The sequence below is a fragment of the Balaenoptera acutorostrata genome, chromosome 14 (genome assembly GCF_949987535.1).
Source record: "Balaenoptera acutorostrata chromosome 14, mBalAcu1.1, whole genome shotgun sequence".
NCBI lineage: Eukaryota > Metazoa > Chordata > Mammalia > Artiodactyla > Balaenopteridae > Balaenoptera > Balaenoptera acutorostrata.
Window position 1 is genome coordinate 34,948,932 of NC_080077.1, and position 17,826 is coordinate 34,966,757.

The 17,826-nt window shown below is 36.9% G+C and overlaps 1 protein-coding gene across 5 annotated transcripts in view; it reads left to right on the forward strand.

Annotated features, from left to right (window-relative positions):
* The window catches only part of PTPRK (protein tyrosine phosphatase receptor type K), a 562,741-nt gene that overhangs the window by 193,473 nt on the left and 351,442 nt on the right, over positions 1 to 17,826 (forward strand). For all 5 annotated transcript variants that reach the window (XM_057527724.1, XM_007190825.2, XM_057527725.1 and 2 more), the window contains exon 3: positions 14,439 to 14,710. In XM_057527724.1, the coding sequence (XP_057383707.1) occupies positions 14,439 to 14,710 (272 nt within the window). The remainder of the gene's footprint in view (positions 1 to 14,438; positions 14,711 to 17,826) is intronic.

The window sequence follows — 17,826 nt, forward strand, 5'->3', positions numbered from 1 at the left end:
TGTTCTTTAATAGGTTTCTTTTTTGCTGAAAATGGTATAGTAGCTTCTGTTATTTACAATAAAAATCTTGAACTGAACTTTCCCCCCAAAATGATCTCTGTCTAGTGAGCCAAGACTCAGGAAATTGCACTACTGTCTATTTGGGTATTTGAGCAAGAAACATAGTTGTACATTATGGACCCCTGTCTCTTCTTCACTTCTGTTTCTCATGCAACACCAATTCTTGTGATTTTGACCTCTTATATAGGTTTTGAATGGTTGCTTCACATTATCTTCACCATCTACTATCATAATTAAATAAGGGGTTCTCTTTGGGGATGCTGTAACTATTTCCTAACTGGTCTCTACACTATAGCCAGAGTGATTTTCCAAAATGTAAATCTGATTTAGGACAGCAACCTCTGCTTGCCCCAGCTTAACTCTTCTCTATGTCTTTCTGTAACAGTTAAGATAAAGGCGAAAGTCCTCATTTTGTTTATAAGGCCTTCTTGGGCTGTTCACTTCCTTCATTTCCATCTTCATCTCCCCCACTTTCTCCTACCCAGCCAAACTTTCAGTCTCTCTTATTCATTATACTCTGCCGTGCTCCATGTCCTTCATGCAAGCTGTTTCTACTGTCCTAAATGATCTTCCTTCTCTTCAGCTATAACTCTCATGCTTCAGATCACAGATCTTTCTTCATATCACATCCTTTCCTTTTTCTGAGATAAAGGATCTCATTATACAGTCTCACAGCCAACCTCTTTTTTAAGGAGGCAGAGTTTTGTTTTGACATATATTTTTTGACCCTTTGATTATTTTTGTGATACTTCATCCATGTAGACAAGCCCCATGAAGGAAAAGTACTGAAATGATATTTGTTAGAGCATTTTAAATACATTTCACTAGGTTTCCCGAGCAATTAAAAAAATTTAAATTATGTGTTACCTTTGTAAACTGAACTTCTTCTTATCCTCTTTGACAGGCAGTATAATATAGAGGCTAAAGAAGTTGGTTTTAGTGTTAGATTTGGATTGAGTTCTGAGCAAGTTAAATTACTTTTCTAAACCCCACATTCGTCTGTATAATATTAAGCACTTTACATATTCAATATCTTTCTCACTGGAATGTTGGATGATTTAAATAAGATATTTTTACTGTTTTAAATAGTTCCATTAATATATTCCAGTTAACCCCCATCATCATGTGCTATGTGTAGCACATCATCTGCTATGTGTATATCACTGTGCAGAATCAGAGGCAGTAGAAGTTTAACTTTAAGAAGTTTACTGTTGAGTTTGGAAAATTCTACATATTATAAACTCCAAGGTAGGAAATGTAAAATTTGTTAATTACCTACAAAGTTATATGTTCAATCATAGGAATTCCTAGAGAAGGTAGGAATTAGGCTCCACAGGGGAGAAAAAGAGACCACAAGCCTTCTAAGCAAAAAGGAGGGGTAAAACAAGGCAAAAAAGCATGTTGTATCATTATGAATTGTGAAGTATGAGTTCATGCTGGTGATTCGTGGCAGATGAGCAACACAAGGTTTATATGGACCATACTTGTGAGGATTCTGAGTACCAGATGAAGTGTACGGTATTATCTGTGTCTGTGCATACACTTGGTTACATCTAGTGGACGTGTAACACCATGATTGGAGTGTCACTGCCAGTTCATGGTACCTGCAGAGTTTAGTCACTACTTGTAGGACCATTTAAAAGTAATTACTTTTTTTTTTTTTAAAGTTATGTAAACAGTTCTTAGGGAGATATTTGGTAATTTTATAGTTAGAAGGAAAAAATGTTGGAGACCTATCCCTGCTTCTGGTTATCCTCAAGGGAGAAGAACTTGATCCTCTTCTGTGTGCTTAAGGTGTTTCCACTTATCTTATGAATATTACTGAAATCCTGAAAGTACATCTCAATAGTAGATTGAGTCAAAATTTTGAAGTTATTGAAATTTCCCTCTTCCCTTCTCCACATTCTCCTTTTGCGGGGGGCGGGGATGGTGGTTTGGGAAACACCTGTGCTTGATTGTTGGTCAGAGTTCCCACTGTTACTTGTTTTGGCTGAAACTATTTTCTATTTTAGCTTCTACAGTACATCCCAGAGGGAAGCTTTAAAAAGTTAGCGTGGGAACTGAAACTCTACAATTTCTCAATGTTTGTGTTCACTCATTGAGCCTTAAGTTAGCATTTATGAAAACAAAATACAGTCCTTATTTGCTCTTAGGGCAACAAGAGCACTGTTGGAGTGGAGGTCACTTGTTCACTTGCATCATGCAATTTTTCTGGTTATGTTTAGAAGGACTGTTTTGTTGGAAGAATATCCTTGGGTGATTATATGTGCTAAGAGGAAGTTGAATTAATCGTATTTCAGCAGTCAGAGAAGTATTTGCCTGTTCTTCCTTTCCTCACCATTGACCAATACGGCAGTTTACAATTGACCAGGTGTGTTTTGGTGGGATTTTTTTCCTTTTTAAATTTTTTTTTTCTTTTAATAGCAGCTGGATTGGCAGCATTGGAGATGGAATAGCTTATCCTAGAGAACAGTATTATGCTTTGTTCTAGTATTGGGAACCACTAATTCCACTGGAGCTATCTTAAATTAATGTAGGCTCAGGAGACTTCAAAAGGGCCTTGTAGTTTTAAAAAATTTTATATCACATCCTTGAATTATAGAAGACTAATCGTCTTGTGACCAAAAGCAACAATCTCTGCATTTGAGGTGATGATATCATTCGCTTTTGCTTTCTTGTTTCCTGGAACTTCAGTTTCTTTTATCATATTTGGATGGTTTATGAAGTGACTTGGGAAGACAGAAAATAAATGTAACCCCAGTTTTTTCTACCACTGCCTTCGTGCCTCTTTTCTCTTGTCTTTCCAAATTTTACATTTAAAGTGTAAGCACTTCTTTCTCCTCTTTTTTTCACCTCACTTGGACTCTTTTCTTTATTTCTCTATATTCGATTTCTCACTTTTCTCTCATGTTCTGTGTTCTCATTCCCTTTTGCTTTTTTTACACTTTGTCTTATGCCTTCTAAGGCAGGCACTGTTTTCAAAAACAAGCAGACAGATTTTTGGTTTAAATAATACATTGTAAGTAAAAAAATAAAAATATGTTTTTACTTTGATAGTTCCTATTTCTGTAATCCCCATAACAATCCTCTCAAACAGTATTTTTATTATATCTATGACACTTATCTTTTCTGGGACTGATTTTCATCAGTAAAATGGTAGAGGAGAGGTGGATGGCTGGGGTAAATGGTGTCAGAGCCAGGCTGCAGAATCAGGTCTCTGACTTCAGAGCCTGAATTTTTAACCTTTTCAAAGATGGGAATATGACTTCCTTTGGGTGAGAGTGGAATGAATGTTGTTCCTTCCTTTCAGGTCTTTTATAAAGCGTCTTCTATTGTAATTTGGAACTTTAGGGTTTACTAAAAGAAGCAACTTCCTTGGTTGCCAGTTGAATTCTTGTAGCCTGATTATCCTTGAACCTGAGAACTCAGCTGAGAAATTTTGCTCAACCTGAGTTGTTCTCTGATTGATCATTGCTTGCCATTTGCTTATTCAGTAGTTGTTGACTCTTGTTACTAATTTTAAGTCAAAATAAAGTCTTATTCTTCTGGTATATGGCATATTAACATTTTAAAATAGATTTTTGGTACCCTTAGACATACTGTGACTGCTGAGTAGGGTATTTTGTTTTTGGGAATATCCATTTAGATGGAAATAAGTAAATACTATACGCTCATTCTGGACTGACCTTAAGTTCTGGTCTTTCATTATTAACAGAATTAAGCTATATCCAGACAACAGGCTGGAATTGTTAATGTGATATTTAGTCTTTAGGCAGTTTCCAGAGACCGCAGGCTATACTATCTTCTCATACCTTTCAGTGTTCTTTTCAGTCTTGGTTCCTTTGAAAAGGCAAGTGATGATTACAAAATTGGCTACGGAATAAAGACTCCCTTGCTTTTTGGGGTAATGCAACTCTGATTATTCTCTCTGAAGTTGCTTTTCATTTTAGCAACTGCTTCTCAAAACATTTCAGTACCACATAACACAAAAGCTACACAGTTTGGAGAGCCATGGGGGGGAGTGCCAAGATTTCAGAAATCAGAGAAATCTTAGAACAAAGATCTTAAACTTAGATTTATGAGTTTTATAGCTGTTGGTAATGTTATGTCTATGTGTGTTTCCAGTGTGTATTTATACCAGACTTTAAAGATAAAAAGTGAAAAGGGTAGAGTTAGAAAGAAATAGGCAAGAAGGAGATGGGAAAGAGGGTTGATTCACATGGGTTGAAAGGAGTTAGGTAGAATCTTGAAGGGAAGGGTTGAGAAAGGTTTGAGTGCTTCTGTACTGGAAGTTTTAAAGTTTACTATTCTTTAACATTGTTATTTCATTTTTCACCTTTGAAAATGTTCTTTCATACATTTTCCAGTTTTATTCTATGTACTATTTGATAGAGAAAGGAATGAATATGACCAAAGGAACACATATTAAGGACCCGCCTAATCAGTGTGTTTTAGCACATCATACAGACAGTCTCATTTAGTCCTGACAGCAGACCTAAGGCGTTTAGGCGTTCCAAGATAAAGAAACCAAGACAGAGAGAGGTTTAATTATTTGCCCAAGCTAGAGAGTTGAATAGATGGTTAAGGAGTAGGGAAAACTGGAGTCCTAAAAGATCCTGATGAGAAAAGCACAGCAGGTTATAAAATTAGCCTCTCTTTAAGAGGGGGCGGGTGATTATTAATAATAGGTCTTTTTGATAATAGGTTGCACAGATTTTCTGTGTCATACAGGTGAAAATGAAAATTCAGGTAGTCAAAGTAAGGGCCAATTAGGTTCATGTTTTTGCTTTCTAAGATGTTGTAGGGGAAGGAAATTAAACTGTAGCACAGTGTTTGGCCCAGTTCCTAGATCTTTTTTTTTTTAATATAAATTTATTTATTTATTTATGGCTGTGTTGGGTCTTCATTGCTGTACACGGGCTTTCTCCAGTTGCGGCGAGCAGGGGCTACTCTTCGTTGCGGTGTGCGGGCTTCTCATTGTGATGGCTTCTCTCTTGAGGGCACGGGCTTCAGTAGTTGTGGCATGCGGGCTCAGTAGTTGTGGCTCATGGGCTCTAGATTGCAGGCTCAGTAGTTGTGGCACATGGGCTTAGTTGCTCCGTGGCACGTGGGATCTTCCTGAATCGGGGCTCGAACCCATGTCCCCTGCATTGGCAGGCAGATTCTTAACCACTGCGCCACCAGGGAAGTCCCTCGTTCCTAGATCTTAATGTGTAGCAGGTAAACTTCCTGAGGTGACTAGTCTCCCAAGAAAGAAATGTTGTGCTATTCTACTTGAAACCTTCTTACAGTTCTGTGTTTTCTGAAAGTTTCAGATGCTGTTCTTGAACATAAAATACATTTTATTTTCAAATGTAAGTTGGCTACCTAGAACAAATACAAAGCCCTTACTCAGGGATTAAGAGAAATTTTATTCCTGCAGAATGTTGATGAAAATGTTTTATGTTTTGTCAAGGCAATTGAAGGGACATTTTCGGGAGAGTAAAGTTGTTGGAATAGAATCCTGTGAAGTTGCAAGTTCTGTCCTTTTGTGTTGGAGTTTGGGGGATGAATTTACTTTTTCTAAATGTGTGCCTCATTCTGTCCTTTAGAAACAAACTTTATAATGTAGGGAGTGAATCTAGTAGAAGGCATTATCTTAAGAAATAATGGAAGGTAAATGTTTGAAGAAAATAATAATAGACCATGAAAAAAGTGAGGGCACCTATGTCAACCTTACCAAAATAATGGAATCTCTGGGGGGAACTGTCAACATTGAGAACATTGTTTTTTTCTTTTTTTTTTTTACAACATTGTTTAAAGTTATTTGATTCAATGATTTTTTTTTCTTTTTTGTTCTATCCTTGAAAAAACAACACTGCTACAATTTTTGAAATTCTTCATTTTTGCTCACCTTTATCGGAGTTCACCAAGAGTTTATATGTGCAGAATTCCTCTGTTAGGTGCTAGGAGGAAAAAGAGGTTTCTGATCTTGAAAAGATTGCGCTGGGGCTGGGGGGATGCACCAACCAATATGGTATATGTGGTACATAAGAGAGCATTATAGAAATGCTACAGACATGCAGAGCAGGAAACCTGAATAGATGGTTGTCAAATGTTGTCGTAAAAGCCTTCCACTCCATGCTGAAGGCTCCCGACGTTGTTCTAGATTTTTGAATGAACAAGATAGATGAAGTACAACTTTCTTGTGGAGTTTTTCAATCAGGTAAACAAATTAATTAGATTCGGTAAATGGCAAGTGCTATGAAGGCAATAACAAAGAACGGCATGTTAGAAAGAATCTTGGAAGGAACTACTTAACAGACCAAGGAATGCTTCACCAACATACTGTATTTGAGATGAGACCTGAATGATAAAAATAAGCCAGCTGAGGAGAGAGTATTCCAAGCGGAGGAAAATCCAGTGTAGCAACACTGACACAGACATAAGCTTGGATCTTTAAAAGGCAGAAAGAAGTCCACTGTTTCTGGAGCATGTTGAGTAAAAGCAGAAAGGGGTAGGAGACAATGTGAGAGAGGAAGGCAGGGGCAAGATTATACTGAAGCTGAGAGGTTAAAAAGTTTGGATTTAATTCTCACTGCAGTGTGGAGATGAGAAAAGATTGTATGTTTCGAAAAAAAAATCTGGCTGCCTGTGGAAAACTACTGCAGGGCCGCTAGTGTGGAATTCATGAAACCTGTTAGGAGCCTCTTCTAGTTGTCCTCCTGAGAGGTGAGAGGGACTTGATAAACTAGTGAGGATGAAGAAAAGTTGGATGGATTGAGGAGACAGTTTAGAGGCAATAGGAATTGCCAGTGGATTACAAGAGGAAAGTGAGGGAAAGGGAAACCTTAAACTGATTTCTAGGTTCTTAGCTTTAGTTACTTGGTATATCATGTTGCCACCTAATCAGATGAAGCAAAATTGGGGTGAGGAGAAAAAAGTTGATTAAAGGAAATGAGAAGCTGAAAAATATTGTGAAAAATAAGACATTGCCTTCAGTTTAGTAACGGCCACATAAATGCTTAGAGATATTAATTTTACAACAAAGAAAAAAATCATTCCAGATGGACTGGGACCCATATTGCTATTTCAGTCATCACTATTCTCTCTATCCAGCGGTCCTGATTATGGCTTCTTAAGCTGGCTGGGCATGAAATTATATTAGTGTTCAGTGTCTTTAGTTTTTTCACATCAACAGTTTCTGGCATGTCCTTTGTTTCTGCTGGGAAAATCTCACTCAGGGCCAAGAGCTAACTGTTTTGCACAGTGTGCGGGTGTTTTGGTAGCTTTTGGTAGCTATTCAACATGGTCTTCAGAACACACAAAAATGCTTTTCTTATTAAGGTAGAATATTACTTAGCCTTTGGACTTGGACTGGAGCTATACCATTGGCTTTCCTGGGTCTGTACTTCTCAGCCTCTGTAATCACATAAACCAGTTCCGTCCAATAAACCTCTTTCTTTCTTTCTTTGTGTGTGTGTGTGTGTGTGTGTGTGTGTGTGTGTATTTGTTTGTTTTTCTGATGTACCTTGATCAATACACCCTTTATATTAATACTGGTGTAAAACTATTAAGTTTTTTTGATTTTTATTCTCCAGACATCCAACATCCCAGTAAAGACTTTTGTTTTATAGAGATCTTTAAACCATGCAGTGACTGAATGAGAAAGTGGATTCAGTATAAATAAGTGCACTGATAATTTTCTCATTATAGCATGAAGTTAAAGAGAATTGTGCATATTAAAATATAGTGATTCTTCATATGTAGTCCAGGGACCACTGTGGGTCCCCAAGACCATTTCAGAGGATCTGTGAGGTCAAAACTACTGTCAAAATAACACTAAGATACTCCTTTTCCTTTTTTCGCTTTCATTTTCTCATGAGTGTATGGTAGAATTTCTCAGAGGCTACATGATGTGTAATATTACAACAGATTGAATGAAGAAGTAAAAATGAGAATCTAGGTATCTTCTATTGAGTCATACATTAATGAGATTTGCAAAAATATGCCTCCATACTATATTTTTTGGGAAAATGTAGTAATTTTTCATAAAAATATTTTATTTGGGTTACATATAAGGGCTGTATTACTGTTAATATTAACTGAATTAACAAATGTTTTTGAAATTTCTTAGTTTGAATTCCTCATATGGTCAATATTGATTGAGAAGAACTCACAGGAACAAAAGCTCTTTGATATTCTCAATATTTTTTAAGAGTGGAAAAGGGATGTCCTAAAACTAAAATGTTTGAGAACCATTGCTGTAATAGGAGGTTTTGTATATATATGAGTGGCTCTGACAAAAATGTTAAGTGCATGCGTACTTCCAAACATTATACTCTTGGATCAAATGATTCTGTTTGAAAGCAGCGTAAGTCAGTTCCAGTTGTTTGCTTTATTTTTGTTGTTGTTTTGACATTTTCAGATAATTTATCTCAAGTAGAGTTGGTAGTGCCTCAACAGTTATATGCTGTTATATTCTAAGAGCTAGTCTGTCTCCTTCTCACTCATTCAGTCATTCAATTAACCAAAGAAGTTCTCATTGAACCTCTCCTGTATGCAAAGTTGTTGTTTAATGCAGTGTCAATTCATTGCTAAGCTGCTCTAAATCTACCCTGCAGTACCTGCTGTGTGAGAGTGGAGCTTGACCCTTTAAGCATTTCTCCTCTGTAACTAGCACAATGTTAAGCTTTGTCAGTAGAGGGTGCTGAGGGGGCATTTTAGTGGGAAGGAGCTTTTACTCTTTTTTTTTTTTAATTTTTTGGCTGCATTGAGTCTTTGTTGCAGCACGCAGGGTCTTTCGTTGTGGCGCACCGGCTCTCCGTTGCGGTGCACGGGCTTCTCTCTAGCAGTGGCGTGTGGGTTTTCTCTCTCTAGTTGTGGCACATGAGCTCTGTAGTCTGCAGCATGTGGGCTCTCTAGTTGAGGTGCGCGAGCTCAGCAGCTGTGTCACACGGGTTGCCCCGCGGCATGTGGAATCTTAGCTCTCCGCCCAGGGATGGCCCCCGCGTCCCCTGCATTGGAAGGCGTATTCTTTAACACTGGACCCCCAGGGAAGTCCCTGGAGCTTTTACTCTTGACTGAACTTTGTTTGTATTTTAGTTTCTTCTTGCTGGGCCTGCGTAGCTGTACGTCTCCCATTGCATGCAGTGCCTCATGAGCTTGCAGCCCCAGCCCTGGCCTGGTGACTACCTTGCCGTGGCCCTCCCAGCATTCACACAGCTCACTCCAGACCCTGCTATGTGGGAGCGTTTCCTGCTTACCCCGCAGGTGTGGACCAGCTCTAGACTGAGTGGCCCAGCAGAGGTCTTCACCACCCAGGGGGCTGCGGCCACGCCTTCTAAGGGGATCTGATTCTAGGCAGCCTCACTCCCTTTTCTACATTTTTTTTTTTCTGCCTTGGGTATTGTGGTTACCTTTAGAGTTCTCTTCATACCTTTAAAGTCTCTACCCTCTTGTAGTTAATAATTCTTTATATTATACTTTTACTGTTACATTTACTGTGTGACTTCTCTCTTCTGATTGGACTCTGAATGAATCACGTGCTTTCTAAGAGAACATTATTACTCTTCTGTGGGAGATAAATGTTCCTATGCAAATTATTTAAAATTTGTATAAGAACATTGTATTGTATAATGAAGGGATAGAACCAGAAAGGCAGAAACTGTGTATTGAAGGCAGGGAAAGGTCAAGGCCGTCTGGGGCTGAAGAAGAATAGTGAGTAAAAATTGGCTAGGGGCTGAGATGAGCGGAGGATTTCTTATAAGAGCATGAGCCTGTTCTGGAGGAGAAAACTGGCGTGATATGTGGAGAAAATAGTGACCGCTCTGTCAGTTTGGGGAAGCTGGTTTGTGAAGAGTAGTGGGAGGTAATGTGGAAAAAGTACTTTGGGGCAAGATCATGGAGTGTGGTCAGTACTAAGCAGAGAAGTAGTAATTTCTCTCTGCTTACTTTCTAGGGAAAATTCAATGGATATTGAATAAAACTGACTTAATAAAAATATTGTTAATGTACAATAAAGGAGTTTTAGGAAGAAGTATGGAAACCTATTTATCATTCATTATTTTCTTAACAATTCATCCTATTGTCTGTGTTACTATGTTTTTCCTAGAAGTATAGCTTAAAGATAAAATTTTCACTAGTACAGAAAATCCATTGGGCATTATTTGTTTATCTAGATATTAGACTGTGGTGTTTATGAATATGGGACTTGTTTTCTTTGTGTCTTCTTTTAAATAAAAACTGCTACTTAGTCTAAGTACTTGCAGCCTCTCTCTTTTTTAATGAACTGAAAGAAATGAGAAGTTCCTGGGTTTTGTATTGTGTGTTTTTGAAAGCCAAGTTGCTGTTAATCTGTAGGATTCAACTAGGATTTATTTTTAAAAGGCAAAAAAAACAACAACCCTGTGTTTATTTCCTAAGTATTTATCATTATTCATTTGATGTTCCTGATGTAAGATAACATTCATGTAGTCTTTTTTTTTTTAAAAGGGCGAATCTAATGCATGTTCATTGTAGAACATGCAGTGAATATATGTGAACAAAAATAAGAAAACAGAAGACAAAGTACAACTTCCCCCTGATAGCTCAGTTAACATTTTGCTATGTATTTTTTGTTCTTTTCCAGTCAAATGCATGTTTATGTGTACATATATGAATACACCCACACACTTACACAAATGCATTTATTTAATATAATATATATTTTCATAAATGAGTATAATATCTTATAACCTGCATATTTTACTTAACGTATTATATCTTCCATTAAATGGTTTTAATAATATCATTTTAATGACTTCATAATTATTCATCAAACTATTTTATCATAATTTTACAAACTGCCTATTATTGAACATTTAAATACTTTTGCTTTTCTTTATTTTAAACAGTGTAATGATGAGATAGACATCTTTTTTAGGCTATATCTTTGGTCATATACATGATTATTTTGCTAGTGTACATTCTTAGATTTGGAATTGCCAGACCAGAGGGCATATATCTTTTAAGGTTTTTGATTCTCATTGGCAAATTACTTTACAGGAAGGTTACACTTTTTTAAAAATTATAATTATAACCATTTACTTTTTTCTCCTCTGTCTTAAATGATATATTTGAGAACTCTATTGCTCAAGAGACTGTAAAGAATATTTGTAAGGCCACACTAAAGAAGTTACATTGATTAAAATTAGTACATTATATGTGTGTACACACAGATACTTCATTATTAAGCCTTGAGATAGCTAAATTACAACTGAATAGAGCTAAACTCATCAGAAATCTGAGGGATTAGTTAGCTGATAACAAAACAATAGTAAATAAGCTTAGATTATAACATAAAGAATGAAGGAAGAGCGTATTACACACTTCTTGACCCTACTGGTTGGTAGCCAGTTATCCTGGGAGTCTGTGGAAGTAATTTTTAGAAGTTGATAAGAATAACATAGTGTTCTCTATGTTTGGGATGATGGAAGGGAATCTTGTGTCAGACAGGCAGCTACCTCCATGGTGCCTACGGGGTAAATTGCCACTATTTGAAGTCAGATGGCAGAAGGATTTAGATGGCTTTTTGATGCTAGTGCTTCTTCCTTTCTGGAACTGTGAAATAAATACATATTATTCCATAGCACTCAGAAAATGTAGCAATAGTCAGGCTGCATTGAAAGAAGCCCATTTAGCAGAAACACTCTATAGAAATAAAATATCAACACTTCTAAAAACTTATTTAACTTGCACCAAATGCCCTTGAAATGCTGAAATAGTTTGGACAAGGTTTTATTTTGTGGCTTTTGTCTTTCTAATGATCAAATTGGTAATTCCTACAAGTTAATATACTTTGCTGATCCCATTTTCTTTTTTTTTTTTTTTTGAAACATACCTTTCCCCCCCCCCCTACTTTATTTATTTATTTATTTATTTTTGGCTGTGTTGGGTCTTCGGTTCGTGCGAGGGCTTTCTCCAGTTGCGGCAAGCGGGGGCCACTCTTCATTGCGGTGCGGGGACCGCTCTTCATCGCGGTGCGCGGGCCTTTCACTATCGCGGCCCCTCCCGTTGCGGGGCACAGGCTCCAGACGCGCAGGCTCAGTAATTGTGGCTCACGGGCCTAGTTGCTCCGCGGCATGTGGGATCTTCCCAGACCAGGGCTCGAACCCGTGTCCCCTGCATTAGCAGGCAGATTCCCAACCACTGCGCCACCAGGGAAGCCCCCATTTTCTTAATAAGAAAATTATTGTAGCTTAAAAGTGCAACTGGCTGAAAATTGCTAAATGGTCTTAATGGTAAATATCATACTATATAATTAAAATGTGAGACAAAACATTTTATTTCAAAATTTATTTTACAATGGAAGAAAATAACTATTTGAAAGCCTGTAAATCATTTAGAGGGCACTACTTTAAAATTGACAATCAGAAGCCATAATTGATGCAGACTTGTAAAAATAATTAAAACCCACTACTGCCATAATAGGTCACTGAAAAAAGTTGTGATAGCCGTGGAGAAATAGGTCACTAGGTTTGTGAAGAAGCTGAGTCCCAATAACACGAAGTAACTTATCCAAGATCTCAGGCCTGGTCCTACTTAAAAGCCATAACCATAATTGATCTGTTCTGCTGTGGTAAATCTGAAAGACATCTCTGCAGTTCAGCCATGGACTTCAGAATGTGTGTATAACCAAGAATAGAAACATCCTGCTTCTATAAATTGTGTTGGGATCCAGGATATCCTATTTAAAAGAGAAAGACATAATTTCTTCAAAATATACACGGCCATTTTATTCTATTAATGTGCGATCTGTGAGAATCAGGGGAGAACAAAGGAGAAAAGAAAAGAATTCCAGGTTACAAGAGAAGATGAGAACTGGGAAAAATGAAGCGAAAGTAATGTCAATTACTGTCACTATAGTAAGTTTATTCTGTACTTGGCTTGGTAACTGACAGTGTTATCACATGAAATTTTCACAAAAGTTCTGAACCGTAAAGTACCACTGACCAGGAATTAGTAAAGTTTGAAATTTCAGTTTCTTAAGTAGTTGAAGCCCTCTTATCTGCTGTGATTTGAACTTGTTATTGGGGGTTAATTGAACTAGTTAGATGGGTAGTCAATGAGTGTTTAGTGTGTCATGGCAACAGATAACTGTGTTTTAAGGAGGAGACACAGAGGGTTGATTAAAATTCTTCAAGTTCATCAGTAAGAGAGGTCCAAGTGTAACACTGGGTTCTGTAACACTACATCTAATACATTTTGGTTAAAATTACACCCTGGGGAAAGATATTTTACAATAAAATTTGTGTTCTACCTTAAGTGTGATAAATGGGTGTCATTACTTAAAATGTAAATAGTTACATTTTTGTGATACATGTCTTTGTTAAAATCCAAAGGGACATGGGAAAAACTGGTTGTTTTTCTGAAGAGGTCCTAGGACTAATATCAGCAGCTAATGTATATACTTAGCACTATCTGACTTTGCCTGCCACGCCAAGAGTGTGTGTTTGGGGGTGGAACTATGAGGAACTGGGAGGTTGAGACTCTTTATGTTCTTTGCCTCCTCATGATAGATTACCAGTGAATGTTTAAGCCAAAGGTAGTGGAGTAGATTAGTGATTTTCAAACCAGATTTCTTGCGGCTCTAGAAGAACTTAGGGACTATTACAGAATTGGGGACAACAGCAATGGTGATTAGCTGACAGGTTAGTGGAGGAGGCTTCAACTAGGTGAATCTACTGTGTGTCAGAGTCTCAGCTCTAAAGGTTTTGGCATGTTAAACATCAGCCCTCACACTTACACTGCAAAGTATCCATATTCCCCGAACAAGTCCAGAGTTCTAGTACATTGCAAAAGGTCACACAACTTGCGTAAATGATAATCTTGGCATCTGAAATCAGAAATGATTCCAGAGCCTGCACTCTTAGCCCCTCTCTGCATTAGTATTATGAATGGGGAAAAGGAAAAATACACTCCCTTTGTAAACCAGGCCAATAACATATTTCTTTTGTTTGTTTATTTTTTTTGTTTGTTTGATAAAAGACCTTTGTTTAGCAAGACTAGAGATTACTTAGTGTGGGATCTGGACTTGAACCAGGCTCTACATGGTCTGTTTGACTTAGAAGAAGTTACTAATTGTGCCTCAATTTCCTAATTTGTAAAATAGGAATAATAACGTTGTGAAGAGTAAATGAATTTGTACACGTTATGTACTTTGAACAATGTCTGTTACCCACTATAAATTCATCTACCTACTTGTTTGATACCTTTTTATACCTCTGTTTTGGAAGATAGTGTTTTAAAATTAAATTTAATACTCAGAATAGATTAGTATTTTTGCTTTCTTTCTATTATTATATTTCCCCTTTTCCTTATATATCTATTTAGCTTTATTTTATGTAATGTCATTTCAGGTTCCTATATGATAGTGGATTCTTCAGATCATGACCCTGGAGAAAAAGCCAGACTTCAGCTGCCTACAATGAAGGAGAACGACACTCACTGTATCGACTTCAGTTACCTATTATACAGCCAGAAAGGGTTGAATCCTGGCACTTTGAACATACTGGTTAGGGTGAATAAAGGCCCTCTTGCCAATCCAATATGGAATGTGACCGGATTCACAGGTAGAGACTGGCTTCGGGCTGAGCTAGCAGTGAGCACCTTTTGGCCCAATGAATATCAGGTAATCACCTCTTCTTTTCTGGTTCATGCTTTGATGTCATTGGATCTCACTGTGTATGTAATACTTAGAGGTAAATACTAGCCCCATAGGGATGAGAGATTGTTTCTTTAGCTCTCCTCCAGTGCTATGCTTGAGGAAATGTTTGACTACATTGGCACAAAGTCTTCAAAGTAGAGAAAATATTTCAACATATGGAAAAATGTAGTTTAGGTACAAAATTTGTTGGTTGTTTGGCAAAGAGCTGCTTATTGACAGATATATTTCTATGTCTCTGTTCAGGAAGAAATAGGCTTTTTGAGTTGAGTGTACTATTCAGACTGGATTGGTTTACTGGCTTCTTGAAAATAACATTTGAAAAATAAACATGAAATGTAGTGTTTCATGAAATATATTATCTAAGGGGGAGGCATTTTCAATAATTTTAAAATATTTTTGTCAATTACATGGAGTATAAAAATAGGCAAACAAAACCTCACCAAGAATTGAGTGGGGGACAGTTTTGACTTCAAGGTAGCACTAAAGAATTTCAGTAAGAGTTTAGAGTCTTCATTCTAGTGACGAAGTGAATGCTTCATTCCATCCCACTGCCTCTAATTACTTATTATTACTCATAAGTCTCCCTGACATGGCCTATCATGGCATCTCCAGCCCCAACTATAAAAAAAATAAGCAACCAACAAAAAAAGTTGTCCACATGTCTTTGGATCTTCCCCCCCCAGAAATGTTTGATTTAATTATGAGTAAACCAGGCAATGAATAGTGTCAATACCTACATTGTGATTTGTGTGACAGAGTTTATATGGTTGAACCAAAGAAGTCCATTTGCCAGTTTGGAAAGTTGTTCAGTAATCTTCATTGTAAGGTTCAGGACCTGGTAACAGAAAGTTACCTCTTCTGAAAGTTCACTTCTGTGTTAGATCTTGAGATTTAAACTTTTTAAAAGATTTGCCTGTTCGTAGCTTATAGAACCTAATGGGAATGAGTTTATGTAAAAGTATATTTTTTATTATTGTCGGTGAGTAATTTATAAGCTAATAGTTTTATTTCTGCTTTTTAAAAAAGCATGTTAGGCTTATCTTTATTCCAGGGAAGAGGGGAGAGGAAATCAATGCATTCTTTTAATTGCTTTGTTTTGAGTTGATTTTTTATTTTATTAAAAGTCTCTTACTTCATACAGGTAAGGTTCTCCATTCAGGGTTATGTGTCTATGAAGATTTCAGTGGATTTTTATTAGGTACTAGTTGATTGCATTATTCCTGAACAGAAGGATGTTTCCCTTCAGTCCTGGAGAGCCACCTGCTTCTTCAGGGCGCATAGCTCTGGGCGGGCTGCTTATGTGGTAGGTGAGTGGGTGGAGGTGTGTGAAACTAATGCTGAAGCACGGAAGCAAGGTTAATGGCTTCATCTGTTGACAACAGTGGGTTGATCACTCTCATTGCCGGGTCACCCTTACAGCACATTATCATTATACTGATTTCTTTAGAATCTGTTATTGGAGCTTAACCTAACACTAAAAAGAAAAAGCTCTGATTCAGCAAAGTAAAACTGTCCACAGATTCAGCCTCCTTAAACGAAATTAAAGCTCAGATAACAAAAAATCTAGCAAAATTATTAAAAATTTGGGTTCTGGAGTAAGGTTGCATATATTCAACCCTGTTTGTTGTTTGCTACCTGCGTAGATGGTACATTAAAGAATCAAATTGTTAGTTGTATCTTTGAAAATAAAACCCATAGAAGTAGATTTTGATAAATCCAGCAAATAATGTATCTGTGGTATCATACGGCTGATCCTTTGTAACTAAGAAATGGCATACATGTAATTACTTTTTTCCTATTTTTTTGCTAAGATCTATCTTTGAATCATTGATATTAACAGCATTTTCTTTTTTTTTTTTTTACCAAATTGTAGTTTCTATTTTATTTTATTATTTTTTATTGAAGTATAGTTGATTTACAATGTTGTGTTAATTTCTGCTGTACAGCAAAGTGATTCAGTTATACATATATACATTCTTTTTTATATTCTTTTCCATTATTGTTTGTCACAGGATATTGAATATAGTTCCCTGTGCTATGCATTAGGACCTTGTTTATCCATTCTACATGTAATAGTTTGCATCTGCTAACCCCAGACTCCTAGTCCATCCCTCCCTCACCCCCCCCCCCCCCCCCAATAGCATTTTCTCATGGCACAGATTTCTGGAATGTTAATTTTAATGTTGAGTTATAGTACCAAGAGCTGGATGAACGCTTCTTTGTTCAGTCTCATTTTGCATGACAAAGCTGCCTAGGTTACTTGTACCTGTGGTATTTTAAAGCAAACAGTGCAAAAGGAACCTGTGCAAGTTTCAGCCTGGCTAGTGAGATCTTTTTGGAAATCTCTTGTCAGAGAAAATGATTGCTAAATACATAGAACCTGTGGGTAAATGTCTCTTTGTTGCAGACTGAAATTTGAGCAATAGGTCATTTTTTAAGTGATTACTTTGCTTCCACATGCTTTTCCTTAACTTGCAAAACTTAACAATCAATGAGAGCAAATAACAGAGCAGAATATTTTTTATTCATGTGCTTAGTGCTCAATAAATTACTTGATTGATGTTTTCATCGATTTTGTCATTGAGATACCTAGTGGTATCTGTATATCAGTTTATTAGAAACAACTATATTAATGTAGCATTTTTGCTATTAGGAAATAGCATGAAAAACTTTTGACTATTGCTTAATGCAGACTCTTTATGGATTTTTAAAAATTAAAATATAGCCATTGCAATGTGCCATGTTATAAGCCTACTCTTTCATTCTTAAAGAAACACTGCATATTTTTAATGTTCTCAGACTCTAGAGAGTCTAAATAGAGTTATGATATTCATAGAAATTGTTCTCCTTGGTTCCACAGTTTACTCAGCTTCTCTTCTCCAGAGATCTTACACTCTTCAAACTTGTTCTTTAATCTTGTTTTTTAACTTCTCATTTTTCTTTTGTGTGTCTAGTGAAGACTCCTTTCTCTTCTTTGCTTGAGCCATTCCTTATCTGACCACCCCTTTGGTACAATCCCTTTTCACCCAACTTTAACAATAACAACAGAAGCAATCAAAAAGAAAATAGGCTGAGGGAGC